Genomic DNA, 17471 nt, shown 5'->3' on the forward strand with positions numbered 1-17471 from the left:
TAGAGATGCAAATTAGAAAAAGAGCGATAATTGAATGGATTTCTTTCTTTTGTCTCTTCACAGATTTCTGTCATTAGAAATCATCCCCGGAGGTGAAGCCAGAAGCATCCTGAGTGAAGACGTTGGAGCAAAACAATCATATCTCAGATATGTCCTCCACCAATACAATAAAAGCAAATACTAAAACCTGGATGTGTGTTATGCACATTATTGTGTGTATCTCTGGTCTCAAATACTTCCAAATGTTCTGTTTTAATATGCAAATGATGCATCTAACTTTTGTTGATTTTAGGAGAAATCTACAGACACGGGTAGACAAAGTGTAGCAAAATAAATGTTTTCTGGAAGAGAAAGAGCCCAAAATATATAACAAAAAACAATGTTTCTGCCCCAAATGTTATCTCAAAAGCCCTGAGTCTTCGAGGCTGGAGCGGGTTCTGTTTTGAAGCTATAGAGCAATACATTGGTATCAGGAATCCATGCATTTGCCAGACCCTCCTCCAAACTGCGCTGAAGGAGCAACCACAATAAGGTTGCTCAGGTCCGGCCCTAGACTTTTGGGGGCCCTAAGCAGGATTTGGGGGGGGGGACTCTCCACATTGTAACATGTTGCCACTGCACTTGGCACTAAACCAACTTGTGTATTGTAAATATTAGTTTAAGCACTCATAATGTACAAATACGCATTTAAAGACTAATGTGAAACCTATTAGCAGTAACACTATCTTTAAATAGACCGGGTCTTTTATGAGCTCTACTGTGGGACATTTCAAGCGCTTTTGGGGGCCCTCTGGTAGCCACGGGGCCCCTAAGCAGCCGCTTAGTTTGCTTATGGGTCGGGCCGGCTCTGAGGTTGCTAGACGCTAGTCTCACATAGCCAGACATTACTTCACAGCACCGCAGAGTAGCTAACGTTAGATGCTGGCTATGTTGACAGTCATAGAAGCCTGTGCTCACGCGGACTTCCGAACCCAACTGACAGGCACACTTCCTCGGCTTAGAGTTACGGTAGGAACCGCTAAAAATAACACTACCTTGCTGTACTCTCCACCCGACTGAATACACTGTATTGGCTTAGAATTATGGCAACATTTGCTAAACACACTGCAAACTCACGGTCCTCTTCCCGATTTACAGATATAATGCTTTTATTTTGCCATTGCCCCGTTGTTGCATGTTTCTGGCAGCAGGTGGCAGACTGGCTACAGCTGAACAAGGCTTCTTTTTACATTCAGCACCTTCTCATATCATTTGGGGGCTTTCAGGATCACAATGTAATACTCTTGATTGGAAAAATCTTTATTTTAACAATGCAAAGACATAGTTATTGACTTCATTTCTTATTTTAAACTATTTAAAAAGGAAAGAATCATTTAGAAACATGGAGCTAAATAACATTTGATAGAAACAAACTCTCTCTGTGCTGGACGGATGGATCCACTACTGTATATAAGTTATGTATGGCAGGGGTCTTCAATGTTTTTTAAGCCAAGGACCCCTAAACTGAAATAGAGACGGTTCAGGGATTCAGTTGCATATTAAACTGGTCCTACAATAACTTTTAGGGCAGCCTAAAGCATTTATAGATACCTGTTTTTCCATTGAATACTAAGCTATTCAAATAGCCTTAAAATTGTTGGCATGATTTTATAAATCATGTTTTAATATTAAACACACATGAAGTCAGTCCTTTGGGATGAACTGTATCTGTGGATGGCTACCTTAGTCCCTACATTACCTATAGGCCAGTAAGCCTATCATCAGTGGGGATTTATATTTGCTAATAATATGTTGGAATCATGTTAAAATGTTTAAATTTTGAAAAAACTTTCAAAAATTAACAATCATTTGGAGGCCCCCTTGCAGTGAGTCTGAGGACCCCCTGTTGAAGATCCCTGATGTATGGTTCAACTTCGGCTCTTTGCCCAAACTTGAAAAAGACCCATTCGAGGACAGAAGGACGCAAGGGACATCTGTTGTGGAAGTTTTTATATGCAGCAGGGAAGCTACATGTGGGAATGAGATAAACTCCCATTCAGCATTGTGTGAGAAACTTAAACAGAACTAAGACAAAAATATAAAGAAGCATGCTTAAATGTGAATTAGCCATTACATCAGTTTCACATTTTCTCCGTCAGCTTTGTATAAAAACCCTGGAATGAAGACAGGAAGTAAATCCTTTGTTCATGTTAGTTTATTCATCAGGTAAAGCTTCAGTTTGATCCCACATCCCATCAGTAAAGTCTGTTCAAAGACTCTTGTTCAATGATTTCATCAACACTTTCACTTCATCCACACAGAACCAGAATCTCAGCTATGTAAAGGAGAAGAAGGACTTATTGATTATGATTATGATAACAACATTTTGGTCCAACAAAACAAATAAATGTAAATCTAGATTTCTTAACAAAATGTCCCCAAAGAGACCAAAGTGTGTAGGATAAAGGAGGTCTGGTGCTTTCTCTCTTCAGAGCCATGCAGGGGAAGAGAAACTAACAACATGACATCATGACTTCACCTAAACATACACGCCCACTTTCTAAAGCCGAGTGGCGTGGTATCTGGACGCCTGTTGACGGGTTACACACATATATATATATATATATATATATATATATGTGTGTGTGTGTGTGTGTGTGTGTGTGTGTGTGTGTCTCTGTGTGTCTCTGTGTCTCTGTACGTGTGTGTCCGTCTGTGTATGTGTGTGTGTGTGTCCATGTGTGTGTGTTGTAGCAAGCGAGCGTCAACAATCTTTTAATAAAAACCACCTTAAAAAAACATTGAAAATGTATCAAAAAGCATCAACAAAAGCCTTGAATGGGTCAAAAATTAAAAAAAATCGAAATGCAGAAAAAAGCCTCGAGGAGTGAAGGAACCAGAAAATATTCTCATTTAACAAGCTGCAATTTAGAGAAGTTTTCCTTTTTTTTTAAATAAAAAAATGACTCAGAATGACAGAATTTAACCCTTAAATGACTTCTGTCTATTTCAGTTTACACAACTCAGCAGAGTCTCCATCAAACCAATAAACCATTAGTCCAGCATAGAGGGGCTGAGTGAATGTGGTCTGGACTCTGTGGAGGAGAGTCATGGTTTCAGAGACGCTGTAGAAGGACAGAATACCTGCACTGTGATCCAGGTACACTCCTACTCTGGAGGACCCAGGACCTGAGACGGGAGTTGGGACTTGGTTGGACCAAAATGTATAACTGTTGTTGTAACAATCTAACGCCCAAGATTTGTCATTTTGTCCAAATACACTTTCATCTGACCCCCCTGCTCTGATGATATTCTTGTATGCGACTGCTACATAAACTCTTCCTCTCCTCTCCACCTCCCAGTAACAACATCCAGTCAGACTCTCTCTACTCAGGACCTGACACCAGTTAGTGAATCTGTCTGGGTGACTAGAATAAGACTGTTGTTGACCCATGTATGTTGCTTTCCTGTTCCCCTCAGATAATAACAGCTGTGTGTTTGCTGTGTTTGGATCCAGTGTGATTTCACGTGAATATTTTAAGAATCCAGCTCTGGTCTTGGGCTCTGGTTGTGGCAGTAAAACCTCCACTTCAGTCCCTGTCAGTGAGACGTTTGTCCACTTCTCTCTCAGGACGTCCTGTAGTTTATCTCTGACTTCTGACACGGCTGCTGTCACGTCCTCAAAGCAGCTCAGAGGACAGATATGGATGCTGGATGCTGATTGGCTGAGAGGTGACAGTGAGGGGTAGTTGTGTAGAAACTGGTTGAGATCCTCTGTGTGTGAGAGCTTCTTCAGCTCAGCGTCTTCCCTCTTCAGCTCAGTGATCTCCTGCTCCAGCTTCTCCTGAAGCTCTCTGACTCGACTCACTTCTCTTTTCTGCTGGGATCTGACCTGCTGCTTCACATCAGAGCTTCTTTTCTCCAGGAGACGGATCAGCTCGGTGAAGATCTTCTCGCTGTCCTCCACTGCTTTATCGGGCGGCGCGATCGATGGCCTCCGCCTGCTGTTGAAGCAGCTTCACATCTTTCTCTCTGTCCTGGATTCTCTGCTGGATGGTCTGTCGACTCCCCTCGAGCTTTGTCTGCCTCTCAGTCCTTTCTGCTGCAGCTGAGACTGTGTCGTGGCTTTTATGTTCATCCATTAAGCAGAGATAACAGATAAGCTGCTGATCAGTACGACAGAAAATCTTCATCACCTCATCATGACGAGCAGACGTTCTCCTGGAGCTTCTTGGACGGCTCCACCAGCTTGTGTTTCTTTTAAAGCAGGGGATTCAAAATGAGGCTGAAGGTGTTTCTCACAATAAGAGATCAGACACACAGACAGGACTTGTGTGCTTTGAGTTTTCTCCCAGTGCAGAAATCACAGGCCACATCTTCCGCTCCAGCATAGCAGTGATCAGCAGGAGCAGCTTGGAGTCCAGTCTTCTTCAGCTCCTCCACTAAAGCTGCTAACATGGTGTTTTTCAGCAGGACAGGCCTCGGTGTGAAGCTCTGCCTGCACTCAGGGCAGCTGTAGCTGACTTACATCCTCTTCATCCCAGAAGCCTTTAATACAGTTCATGCAGTAGCTGTGTCCACAGGAAGTAGTCACCGGATCCTTCAGTAGATCCAGACAGATGGAACAAGAGAAGGTTTCCCGGTCCAGCTGAACTCCTTTCTGCGCCATTTCACCTCTCGCTCAGTAACAACGACTGTCTGACTGTCAGAGTCTCACTTCCTGAGAAATGAAACTAGTCTGAGCTCTGATGTAACAACAGCATGTGATACGCTGTTGTACTTCCCCCAGCATGTTTGTTACACCCATCTGCAAACTGTAGCTCTGAAGGGGAGGGAACAAGGAAATATGATCACAGAGTGGAGCTGGCTGTGTTTGAGAGAGGATGGAGGGGTTATCAATGTGTTTGTTCATTACTGGAAGAGGAGCGCTTTAAGAGACATACTCGCTACGTTGCAATGCCCATACTACCATTAGTATGACAGGGAAAGATATAGTATATCCCAATACAAATAATGTCAAATGCAGAATGCTTAAAATGTGTCCTGATGTACTCTGGTTGCATTTTGCAGTATACAAGTTAGTGTGCTTTTCTGACCCACAATCCTCTGTGCAGCATATCTGAGCAAGAGGCTCAAAGTTCAAGCTCAGTTTTATTTCCCGGAGAAAAAGTAAGTATGCGATAATGAACGCAGCAACACTTGTTTACAACAGAGCTCATTTCTCATTTAAAAACTCTGCTGACTTCAGCTTTTAGGAGGTAAACTCTTCTTAGAATCACAGGGTTTGGAGAGAGCTCTCCAGTCTACTGAATGACTGCGTTGTCCTGTAATTAACTTAAATAACTTAAGTAACGATGGAGTGATCAGGTAAAGAAGTGTGTGCAAAGTACTGACAGAGTACTTCATGTCCTAGGGGGCGGAGCCAGACGTGGTAAACATCCGGAGCTCACTCTAAATCCAGACCTGCCAACCCTGAAAAACTTTTTTGAGAAACAACCAAGGTTATTATAGTTAGACATTTTTCATTAGTTTTTATTTTTATTTCGTTTAGACGTTTAGTTTTCAAATTCAGTTTAGTTTTCAAATTCAGTTTAGTTTTAATTAGTTTTTAAAGTGGGTTTGCTAGTTTATTTAATTTTTTAATTTTTTGAAAATGCTCAGTTTTAGTTTAGCTTTTATTAGTTTTAGTCTTTTTTTGCAATATGGGTTATTTGTCAGGGGCAAAAAAAAAAAAAAAAGAAAAAAAACATATTATGTAATAATAACTCTAAAAACCATACAACCTATTATGTATTCAACAATAACACCCTGGGTCCATTCTAGGAAGGAGGTTTAACATACTCTGAGTTTTCGGTTCCAGAACAGCTGATTTGAGTTGATTCAATCAACTCGGAGTATGTTCACTCAGGGTTACACACGTGCACCACCACTATAAAAAGGCAGCATGAATGGAGCCATGATTCTACGATTCGGGTCAGCGGAAATACTCATGCGCACAAACAGCGAGTTTGAACATGCATTTCGTTAAAAAAGCAAGACAGCGGCTGCTGCTGCAACAGAGAGAAAAATTGGTGTGGGAGAAAATTGTTGCTCGAGTCAATGCGTCGCATTCACAGTCTATTCATTTCATATTTAATCATAGTTAACTTATAATATTACTGGTGAAAACTGGAATTGTATTACAGGTGCAATCCTGCGGGCGAAAAGGTAAACTATACTAATCCCATTCTGAGGCTGCAGCAGTATGATCATTAAGAGAACTATAATGTATAATCATTTATTTCTTTTTAATGGCTCTCACTGGTTAACGTTTCAGAGCGAGTCACACTTTTCTGATGGCTCTGCCTACAGTGGCTTTACTATTACAGTATGATCAGCCACACTGTTATAAAGAAAACTGCCGTTTGGAAAAAAACGTAATGCGACACAAAGAATCTGCTGGATGTTAAAGCCTGTACACAATGGTTGATGTTAGTGATATGAGGACGGATAATGTATCTACATATCTGATGGACTTTGATAAAAAAAATTCCTCTCAAATCGGTTTTGTGGAAATGAAATCTAGTTTCAGGACTCAATATCATCTCCCGACGTAAACTCTCTGTGAATTAATACAGCTTTTTTATCAACGGGATCGTCGACAAATAGACATGACATGTTTGAGAAAAAAACGTTTTATAATCTGCCTAACATAAACCAATAAGTTTTTTTATTCATGCAGATAACAAACTGCATTAAAATGCGCCTGAAACCGACTGAATGAATGAATGAGGAAATGAAAGAGCGCTGTGTCAGAGGGAGGAGACTGAGAGAAACTCAAGGTTTCTTGATGAAAGCCTGCTCTCGACCAGGTTAGGTTCACAAGCTCAGTTACCATAGTAACTGACTCTGAGGTTAAGTTACCTCTCCTTCTGAAACGGAAAACCCAGAGTTTCCCTCATCGCAGGGTTAACAAACTCAGAGTTTTCACTAAAACTGCTTTCTGGAACGGACCCCAGTACATAAAATGTACATATGATGATGAGCACAAATATGTAAACAGTCTACACAAAACACAGCAATAAGTGCAAAATGTTTAAGTAACGTGTACCAGGAAAAAACCTAAATAGCCAACAGACTAAAAAAGACAGGTGTTTTCAATCGTCAATTGACTCACACAGTGGTGTAGACATCCCAGTATCAACACACATATTAACCCACACTTCCTCACACTTTTAGTGTTCATGCGTATTTACTAACCAACAGCTATCTGGTCACGGTGAAAGCCCGTCTGTAGTGTTCTCTGTCCTGCGTCTCCGTCATGTTGTCTCCCTGTACCCATCCATGCTGCCTGGCCCTGGCCCCATACATCCATGCCCTGTACGCATACATCCATGCCCTGGCCCCATAGATCCATGCCCTGTACCCATACATCCATGCCCTGTACCCATACATCCATGTCCTGTACCCATACATCCATGCCCTGTACCCATACATCCCTGCCCCCATGCCCTGTACCCATACATCCATGCCCTGTACCCATACATCCATGCCCTGTACCCATACATCCATGCCCTACATCCATGCCCTGGCCCATACATCCATGCCCTGTACCCATACATCCATGCCCTGTACCCCATAGATCCATGCCCCATACATCCATGTCCTGCCCCATAGATCCATGCCCTGTACCCATACATCCATGCCCTGGCCCCATACATTCATGCCCTGTACCCATACCATCCATGCCCTGGCCCCATAGATCCATGCCCTGGCCCCATACATTCATGCCCTGTACCCATACATCCATGTCCTGTACCCATACATCCATGCCCTGTACCCATACATCCATGCCCTGGCCCCATAGATCCATGCCCGTAACGTTACCGGGGTTAGCTTCTGTTTTGGGGGAAGGGGGCTTTGCGTTCTTCTTACCCTGTCACTGCTTGTTAAGGTAAGCTAGGTTAGCCTCCTAGTTTGTGTGCGCTTCTCAAATGTACTTTCAAATTGTGGGATTTTTTTTGACTTGTCCATGTATTTTACCACCTTCCACTGCGAGGCACTCGCTGTTATCTGACACAGTCATAATGAAATAGGACTCTGCCGCTTTCTTCCGAGTTTCGGTACCGCTATGATGCCAGGCGTGGGGTATGGACATGTTGTGTTCAATTTGACGTGGAATGTCGAATTTCTGGGTTCCCAGTCGGAAAATATATGTCTCTGGCATAGACTGAATAAAACAGGTCTATGGTCGTAAATGTCAACTCTAAAAGATATAAAGTTATTTGCTCTGTGAAAGACATTGACAAAGATGAAAACGAAGGACATTTACTCGATACTTTTATTTTATTTGAGTTAGTTTTGCAAACAGACATTACAGTTTTAGTTTAGTTATCATTTTTTTGTAATGCGTTTAGTTCACATGCTTACCAGTCACTTCAGCTGGTCCTAGGACATAGTAATTACTCATAGCCCAGGTTACTTATGATCTCTATAATAACCTTACCCTCCATAATGTACCTACAGTAGCCTACAGTCTTATAATAGTCTCCAAAATACTGTAATACTTTTACAGTATATCCCAAAATACTAAGCCTATAGTAGCCTATATCTATAAGATTACCATACTATAATATTGTTCCAAAATTGGCTTACTATAAGATTCCTATAATTCTTTTTTTGTGATGTACGGCCTAGGCTATAATGAAAAAGTGACATTTAACAGACAAACACAAACAATATATAGGGTACCCCAGGATCCTCCAACTTAAATTCAAGGCTTTTTAAGACCTTTTTAATACCATTTCAAATGAAAGTCAATGCCAACTTCGTACCCATTCCGACAGAAGTATGAGAGGAAAATGTAAATCTGTATACATGTTAAACCCTAAAAAATAATTATGAACAAGTAATCTACTTGAATTAAATAAAATGTTTTATTTAAATTATCAGTCATATTTAATACAATTTATTAGATCATAATATAATCCAATAAAATAAGATAAATTACACTACATAATGAGCAATTTTACTTTTGGTACTTTATATTTTGATAATACTTTTCTACTATTACTTAAGGAAGATGTTGAATGCAGGACTTTTAACTGACAAGTAATTTGTAACTCTACAACACGCGTTTTTTTCTACTGTACTACAATACATGATCTGAGTAAGTCTTCCACCTCTGTAAATCACGAGCAACAGTTGTTCATGAATACCTGCAGTAGTGTTTAACACAGAAAACAGAGAAATTCCCTAACACACTACTGAATGCTCTAATATACACTATTGAAATGCTCTAACACACATTTCTAAACGCTGTGAAGAAGTGATAGAAAACTCTGCTCATTTCTCTGTGATGGAGCAGTTTTAGTGAGGAAAGTTGAAAGGACATAGGCTGACTGACTCTAAACATGAACACTGTACTTTGTGGTGTTTCAGGAGGAAAAATGCCTTAGTTATACTTTCATATCAGTTTCAAATTTTCTCCGTCAGCTTTGTATAAAAACCCTGGAATGAAGACAAGAAGAAAATACTTTGTTCTTGTTAGTTTATTCATCAGGTAAAGCTTCAGTTTGTTCACACATCCCATCAGTACAGTCTGTTGAAAGACTCTTGTTCAATGATTTCATCAACACATTCACTTCATCCACAAAGAACCAGAATCTCAGCTATGCAAAAGAGAAGAATGAGTTATTGATTATGATTATGATAAGAACATTTGGTCCGTAAACAAATACATGTAAATCTAGATTTCTTTAAACCTCCTGTTGTCCTCGGGTCAACTTTGACCCATTGTCAAAAAAGTTTCTATATTAGAAATTTGGGTTTCTTTCAACCAAATATCCCAAAAAATGACATGGATGGTTCCATACAACGCTCTTAACAAGTTCAAAAAATAAGTTCACTACTTTCATTGAATTTGGGTGTTTTAGTCAATTTTACAGCATTTGAAGAAAAAACTATTGATAAAAGAACATTAAAAAAAGTGACAAATGTTAAAATAAAAGTGACAAATGTAAAAAAAAAAAAAAATACAAAAATTCAAATGGCCCAGAAAAAAGTCGACAAACGTTGAAAAAGTGACAAAAAACATCGGGGGCGAAAGCCACAAAAGTGTCGAAAAAGACAACCAAAACGTTGATAAAAGGTTTTTCATTGAAAATGTTGACTCAGAAAAACAAAAAATGTTTAAAAATGTCCACAAAGAGAACAAAGTGTGCAGGATAAAGGAGGTCTGGTGCTTTCTCTCTTCAGAGCCATGTAGTGGAAAAGAAACTAAATACACTTTTAAGTTGATTTGATATCTGTGTCACGCCAAACATTTGGCCCGTCCCACATGGGATTACAGGACATCCCTATTTCACAGACATCTTCCTGTCCCGCAGATACATAATGTGGAGAAATACATGAATAAAAAACAGCTAATATCTACAGATCATCTCGGTAAAGATCTTTTTTAACATATCGTCCTTGTTTCAACAATCAAAGGTAAAATAACAGATCTTAACTGTTTTTTTTCTTTTATAAAAAAAATGACTCAGAATGACAGAATTTAACACTTAAATTACTTCTGTCTATTTCAGTTTACACAACTCAGCAGAGTCTCCAAAAGGCCAATAAACCCTTAGTCCAGCATAGAGGGGCTGAGTGAATGTGGTCTGGACTCTGTGGAGGAGAGTCATGGTTTCAGAGACGCTGTAGAAGGACAGAATACCTGCACTGTGATCCAGGTACACTCCTACTCTGGAGGACTCAGGACCTGAGACGGGAGTTGGGACTTTGTTGGACCAAAATGTATATTTGTTTTTGATATAATCTAACGCCCAAGATTTGTCATTTTGTCCAAATACACTTTCATCTGACCCCCCTGCTCTGATGATATTCTTGTATGTGACTGCTACATGAACTCTTCCTCTCCTCTCCACCTCCCAGTAACAACATCCAGTCAGACTCTCTCTACTCAGGACCTGCCACATGTTAGTGAATCTGTCTGGGTGACTAGAATAAGACTGATGTTGACTCATTAATGTTGCTTTCCTGTTCCCCTCAGATAATAACAGCCGTGTGTTTGCTGTGTTTGGATCCAGTGTGATTTCACGTGAATATTTTAAGAATCCAGCTCTGGTCTTGGGCTCTGGTTGTGGCAGTAAAACCTCCACTTCAGTCCCTGTCAGTGAGACGTTTGTCCTCTTCTCTCTCAGGACGTCCTGTAGTTTATCTCTGACTTCTGACACGGCTGCTGTCACGTCCTCAAAGCAGCTCAGAGGACAGATATGGATGCTGGATGCTGATTGGCTGAGAGGTGACAGTGAGGGGTAGTTGTGTAGAAACTGGTTGAGATCCTCTGTGTGTGAGAGCTTCTTCAGCTCAGCGTCTTCCCTCTTCAGCCTCGTGATCTCCTGCTCCAGCTTCTCCTGAAGCTCTCTGACTCGACTCACTTCTCTTTTCTGCTGGGATCTGACCTGCTGCTTCACATCAGAGCTTCTTTTCTCCAGGAGACGGATCAGCTCGGTGAAGATCTTCTCGCTGTCCTCCACTGCTTTATCGGCGGCGCGATCGATGGCCTCCGCCTGCTGTTGAAGCAGCTTCACATCTTTCTCTCTGTCCTGGATTCTCTGCTGGATGGTCTGTCGACTCCCCTCGAGCTTTGTCTGCCTCTCAGTCCTTTCTGCTGCAGCTGAGACTGTGTCGTGGCTTTTATGTTTGTCCACAGAGCAGAGATAACAGATAAGCTGCTGATCAGTGCGACAGAAAATCTTCATCACCTCATCATGACGAGCAGGCGTTCTCCTGGAGCTTCTTGGGCGGCTCCACCAGCGTGTGTTTCTTTAAAGCAGGGGATTCAAAATGAGGCTGAAGGTGTTTCTCACAATAAGAGATCAGACATTGCAGACAGGACTTGTGTGCTTTGAGTTTTCTCCCGGTGCAGAAATCACAGGCCACATCTTCCGCTCCAGCATAGCAGTGATCAGCAGGAGCAGCTTGGAGTCCAGTCTTCTTCAGCTCCTCCACTAAAGCTGCTAACATGGTGTTTTTCAGCAGGACAGGCCTCGGTGTGAAGCTCTGCCTGCACTCAGGGCAGCTGTAGCTGTACTTACGATCCTCTTCATCCCAGAAGCCTTTAATACAGTTCATGCAGTAGCTGTGTCCACAGGAAGTAGTCACCGGATCCTTCAGTAGATCCAGACAGATGGAACAAGAGAAGGTTTCCCGGTCCAGCTGAACTCCTTTCTGCGCCATTTCACCTCTCGCTCAGTAACAACGACTGTCTGACTGTCAGAGTCTCACTTCCTGAGTGAAACTAGTCTGAGCTCTGATGTAACAACAGCATGTGATACGCTGTTGTACTTCCCCCAGCATGTTTGTTACACCCATCTGCAAACTGTAGCTCTGAAGGGAGGGAACAAGGAAATATGATCACAGAGTGGAGCTGGCTGTGTTTGAGAGAGGAGGGAGGGGTTATCAATGTGTTTGTTCATTACTGGAAGAGGAGCGCTTTAAGAGACATACTCGCTATGTTGCAATGCCCATACTACCATTAGTATGACAGGGAAAGATATAGTATATCCCAATACAAATAATGTCAAATGCAGAATGCTTAAAATGTGTCCTGATGTACTCTGGTTGCATTTTGCAGTATACAAGTTAGTGTGCTTTTCTGACCCACAATCCTCTGTGCAGCATATCTGAGCAAGAGGCTCAAAGTTCAAGCTCAGTTTTATTTCCCGGAGAAAAGTACGCGATAATGAACGGCAACACTTGTTTACAACAGAGCTCATTTCTCATTTAAAAACTCTGCTGACTTCAGCTTTTAGGAGGTAAACTCTTCTTAGAATCACAGGGTTTGGAGAGAGCTCTCCAGTCTACTGAATGACTGCGTTGTCCTGTAATTAACTTAAATAACTTAAGTAACGATGGAGTGATCAGGTAAAGAAGTGTGTGCAAAGTACTGACAGAGTACTTCATGTCCTAGGGGGCGGAGCCAGACGTGGTAAACATCTGGAGCTCACTCTAAATCCAGACCTGCCAACCCTGAAAAACTTTTTTGAGAAACAACCAAGGTTATTATAGTTAGACATTTTTCATTAGTTTTTATTTTTATTTCGTTTAGACGTTTAGTTTTCAAATTCAGTTTAGTTTTCAAATTCAGTTTAGTTTTAATTAGTTTTTAAAAGTGGGTTTGCTAGTTTATTTTAATTTTTAATTTTTTTTGAAAATGCTCAGTTTTAGTTTAGCTTTTATTAGTTTTAGTCTTTTTTTTGCAATATGGGTTGTTGTCAGGGGCAAAAAAAAAAAAAAAAAAGAAAAACATATTATGTAATAATAACTCTAAAAACCATACAACCTATTATGTATTCAACAATAACACCCTGGGTCCATTCCAGGAAGGAGGTTTAACATACTCTGAGTTTTCGGTTCCAGAACAGCTGATTTGAGTTGATTCAATCAACTCGGAGTATGTTCACTCAGGGTTACACGTGCACCACCACTATAAAAAGGCAGCATGAATGGAGCCATGATTCTACGATTCGGTCAGCGGAAATACTCATGCGCACAAACAGCGAGTTTGAACATGCATTTCGTTAAAAAAGCAAGACAGCGGCTGCTGCTGCAACAGAGAGAAAATTGGTGTGGGAGAAAATTGCTGCTCGAGTCAATGCGTCGCATTCACAGTCTATTCATTTCATATTTAATCATAGTTAACTTATAAAATTACTGGTGAAAACTGGATTGTATTACAGGTGCAATCCTGCGGGCGAAAAGGTAAACTATACTAATCCCATTCTGAGGCTGCAGCAGTATGATCATTAAGAGAACTATAATGTATAATCATTTATTTCTTTTTAATGGCTCTCACTGGTTAACGTTTCAGAGCGAGTCACACTTTTCTGATGGCTCTGCCTACAGTGGCTTTACTATTACAGTATGATCAGCCACACTGTTATAAAGAAAACTGCCGTTTGGAAAAAAACGTAGATGCGACACAAAGAATCTGCTGGATGTTAAAGCCTGTACACAATGGTTGATGTTAGTGATATGAGGACGGATAATGTATCTACATATCTGATGGACTTTGATAAAAAATTCCTCTCAAATCGGTTTTGTGGAAATGAAATCTAGTTTCAGGACTCAATATCATCTCCGGCGTAAACTCTCTGTGAATTAATACAGCTTTTTTTATCAACGGGATCGTCGACAAATAGACATGACATGTTTGAGAAAAAACGTTTTATAATCTGCCTAACATAAACCACTAAGTTTTTTTTTATTCATGCAGATAACAAACTGCATTAAAATGCGCCTGAAACCGACTGAATGAATGAATGAGGAAATGAAAAGAGCGCTGTGTCAGAGGGAGGAGACTGAGAGAAACTCAAGGTTTCTTGATGAAAGCCTGCTCTCGACCAGGTTAGGTTCACAAGCTCAGTTACCATAGTAACTGACTCTGAGGTTAAGTTACCTCTCCTTCTGAAGCGGAAAACCCAGAGTTTCCCTCATCGCAGGGGTTAACAAACTCAGAGTTTTCACTAAAACTGCTTTCTGGAACGGACCCCAGTACATAAAATGTACATATGATGATGAGCACAAATATGTAAACAGTCTACACAAAACACAGCAATAAGTGCAAAATGTTTAAGTAACGTGTACCAGGAAAAAACCTAAATAGCCAACAGACTAAAAAAGACAGGTGTTTTCAATCGTCAATTGACTCACACAGTGGTGTAGACATCCCAGTATCAACACACATATTAACCCACACTTCCTCACACTTTTAGTGTTCATGCGTATTTACTAACCAACAGCTATCTGGTCACCGGTGAAAGCCCGTCTGTAGTGTTCTCTGTCCTGCGGTTGTCTCCGTCATGCTGCCTGGCCCTGGCCCCATACATCCATGCCCTGTACGCATACATCCATGCCCTGGCCCCATAGATCCATGCCCTGTACCCATACATCCATGCCCTGTACCCATACATCCATGTCCTGTACCCATACATCCATGCCCTGTACGCATACATCCATGCCCTGGCCCCATACATCCATGCCCTGTACCCATACATCCATGCCCTGTACCCATACATCCATGCCCTGTACCCATACATCCATGCCCTGGCCCCATAGATCCATGCCCTGTACCCATACACCCATGCCCTGGCCCCATAGATCCATGCCCTGGCCCCATACATTCATGCCCTGTACCCATACATCCATGCCCTGGCCCCATAGATCCATGCCCTGGCCCCATACATTCATGCCCTGTACCCATACATCCATGCCCTGTACCCATACATCCATGCCCTGTACCCATACATCCATGCCCTGGCCCCATAGATCCATGCCCGTAACGTTACCGGGGTTAGCTTCTGTTTTGGGGGAAGGGGGCTTTGCGTTCTTCTTACCCTGTCACTGCTTGTTAAGGTAAGCTAGGTTAGCCTCCTAGTTTGTGTGCGCTTCTCAAATGTACTTTCAAATTCGTGGGATTTTTCCCTTTGTCCACATATTTTACCACCTTCCACTGCGAGGCACTCGCTGTTATCTGACACAGTCATAATGAAATAGGACTCTGCCGCTTTCTTCCGAGTTTCGGTACCGCTATGATGCCAGGCGTGGGGTATGGACATGTTGTGTTCAATTTGACGTGGAATGTCGGAATTTCTGGGTTCCCAGTCGGAAAATATATGTCTACGGCATAGACTGAATAAAACAGGTCTATGGTCGTAAATGTCAACTCTAAAAGATATAAAGTTATTTGCTCTGTGAAAGACATTGACAAAGATGAAAACGAAGGACATTTACTCGATACTTTTATTTTATTTGAGTTAGTTTTGCAAACAGACATTACAGTTTTAGTTTAGTTATCATTTTTTTTTAATGCGTTTAGTTCACATGCTTACCAGTCACTTCAGCTGGTCCTAGGACATAGTAATTACTCATAGCCCAGGTTACTTATGATCTCTATAATAACCTTACCCTCCATAATGTACCTACAGTAGCCTACAGTCTTATAATAGTCTCCAAAATACTGTAATACTTTTACAGTATATCCCAAAATACTAAGCCTATAGTAGCCTATATCTATAAGATTACCATACTATAATATTGTTCCAAAAATTGGCTTACTATAAGATTCCTATAATTCTTTTTTTTTTTTTTTTTTGTACGGCCCTAGGCTATAATGAAAAAGTGACATTTAACAGACAAACACGAACAATATATAGGGTACCCCAGGATCCTCCAACTTAAATTCAAGGCTTTTTTAAGACCTTTTTAATACCATTTCAAATGAAAGTCAATGCCAACTTCGTGCCCATTCCGACAGAAGTATGAGAGGAAAATGTAAATCTGTATACATGTTAAACCCTAAAAAATAATTATGAACAAGTAATCTACTTGAATTAAATAAAATGTTTTATTTAAATTATCAGTCATATTTAATACAATTTATTAGATCATAATATAATCCAATAAAATAAGATAAATTACACTACATAATGAGCAATTTTACTTTTGGTACTTTATATTTTGATAATACTTTTCTACTATTACTTAAGGAAGATGTTGAATGCAGGACTTTTAACTGACAAGTAATTTGTAACTCTACAACACGTTTTTTTCTACTGTACTACAATACATGATCTGAGTAAGTCTTCCACCTCTGTAAATCACGAGCAACAGTTGTTCATGAATACCTGCAGTAGTGTTTAACACAGAAAACAGAGAAATTCCCTAACACACTACTGAATGCTCTAATATACACTATTGAAATGCTCTAACACACATTTCTAAACGCTGTGAAGAAGTGATAAAAACTCTGCTCATTTCTCTGTGATGGAGCAGTTTTAGTGAGGAAAGTTGAAAGGACATAGGCTGACTGACTCTAAACATGAACACTGTACTTTGTGGTGTTTCAGGAGGAAAAATGCCTTAGTTATACTTTCATATCAGTTTCAAATTTTCTCCGTCAGCTTTGTATAAAAACCCTGGAATGAAGACAAGAAGAAAATACTTTGTTCTTGTTAGTTTATTCATCAGGTAAAGCTTCAGTTTGTTCACACATCCCATCAGTACAGTCTGTTGAAAGACTCTTGTTCAATGATTTCATCAACACATTCACTTCATCCACAAAGAACCAGAATCTCAGCTATGCAAAAGAGAAGAATGAGTTATTGATTATGATTATGATAAGAACATTTGGTCCAACAAAACAAATACATGTAAATCTAGATTTCTTTAAACCTCCTGTTGTCCTCGGGTCAAAGACCCATTAACCAAAAAGTTTCTATATTAGAAATTTGGGTTTCTTTCAACCAAATATCCCAAAAATGACATGGATGGTTCCATACAACGCTCTTAACAAGTTCAAAAAATAAGTTCACTACTTTCATTGAATTTGGGTGTTTTAGTCAATTTTACAGCATTTGAAGAAAAAACTATTGATAAAATGACATTAAAAAAATACACGTGAAAATGTTAAAATAAAAGGTGACAAATGTAAAAAAAAAAAAAAAAAA

General features: G+C 40.4%; 2 protein-coding genes and 1 pseudogene across 2 annotated transcripts in view; 1 reads left to right on the forward strand and 2 right to left on the reverse strand.

Moving 5' to 3' along the window:
• LOC114568473 (saxitoxin and tetrodotoxin-binding protein 1-like) overlaps positions 1-170 on the forward strand; it is a 2018-nt gene extending 1848 nt beyond the window's left edge. The window contains exon 5 of the mRNA XM_028598086.1: positions 64-170. Within this exon, the coding sequence (XP_028453887.1) occupies positions 64-77 (14 nt within the window). The 3' untranslated portion in view covers positions 78-170. The remainder of the gene's footprint in view (positions 1-63) is intronic.
• A 2674-nt stretch (positions 171-2844) lies between these two features.
• Positions 2845-4793, reverse strand: LOC114568360 (tripartite motif-containing protein 16-like protein; annotated as a pseudogene).
• Positions 4794-10480: 5687 nt separating this feature from the next.
• LOC114568422 (tripartite motif-containing protein 16-like protein) lies at positions 10481-12243 on the reverse strand. The gene is made up of 2 exons (XM_028598043.1): positions 11905-12243; positions 10481-11693 (listed from the first exon to the last, which is right to left on the reverse strand). Exons 1-2 carry the CDS (start codon positions 12199-12201, stop codon positions 10536-10538), a joined length of 1455 nt encoding a protein of 484 aa, XP_028453844.1. The 5' UTR covers positions 12202-12243; the 3' UTR covers positions 10481-10535.
• Between the last annotated feature and the right edge of the window lie 5228 nt (positions 12244-17471).

This window comes from Perca flavescens, chromosome 14, assembly GCF_004354835.1.
Source record: "Perca flavescens isolate YP-PL-M2 chromosome 14, PFLA_1.0, whole genome shotgun sequence".
NCBI lineage: Eukaryota > Metazoa > Chordata > Actinopteri > Perciformes > Percidae > Perca > Perca flavescens.

Excerpts from the sequence above, each read along its gene's own strand:
- LOC114568422 (XM_028598043.1), bottom strand. The coding sequence starts at position 12,201 with ATGGCGCAGAAAGGAGTTCAGCTGGACCGGGAAACCTTCTCTTGTTCC. Across the intron at positions 11,694-11,904 it reads GCTATGCTGGAGCGGAAGAT|CTTATCTGTTATCTCTGCTC; the intron begins GTGGCCTGTGAT and ends ACTGATCAGCAG.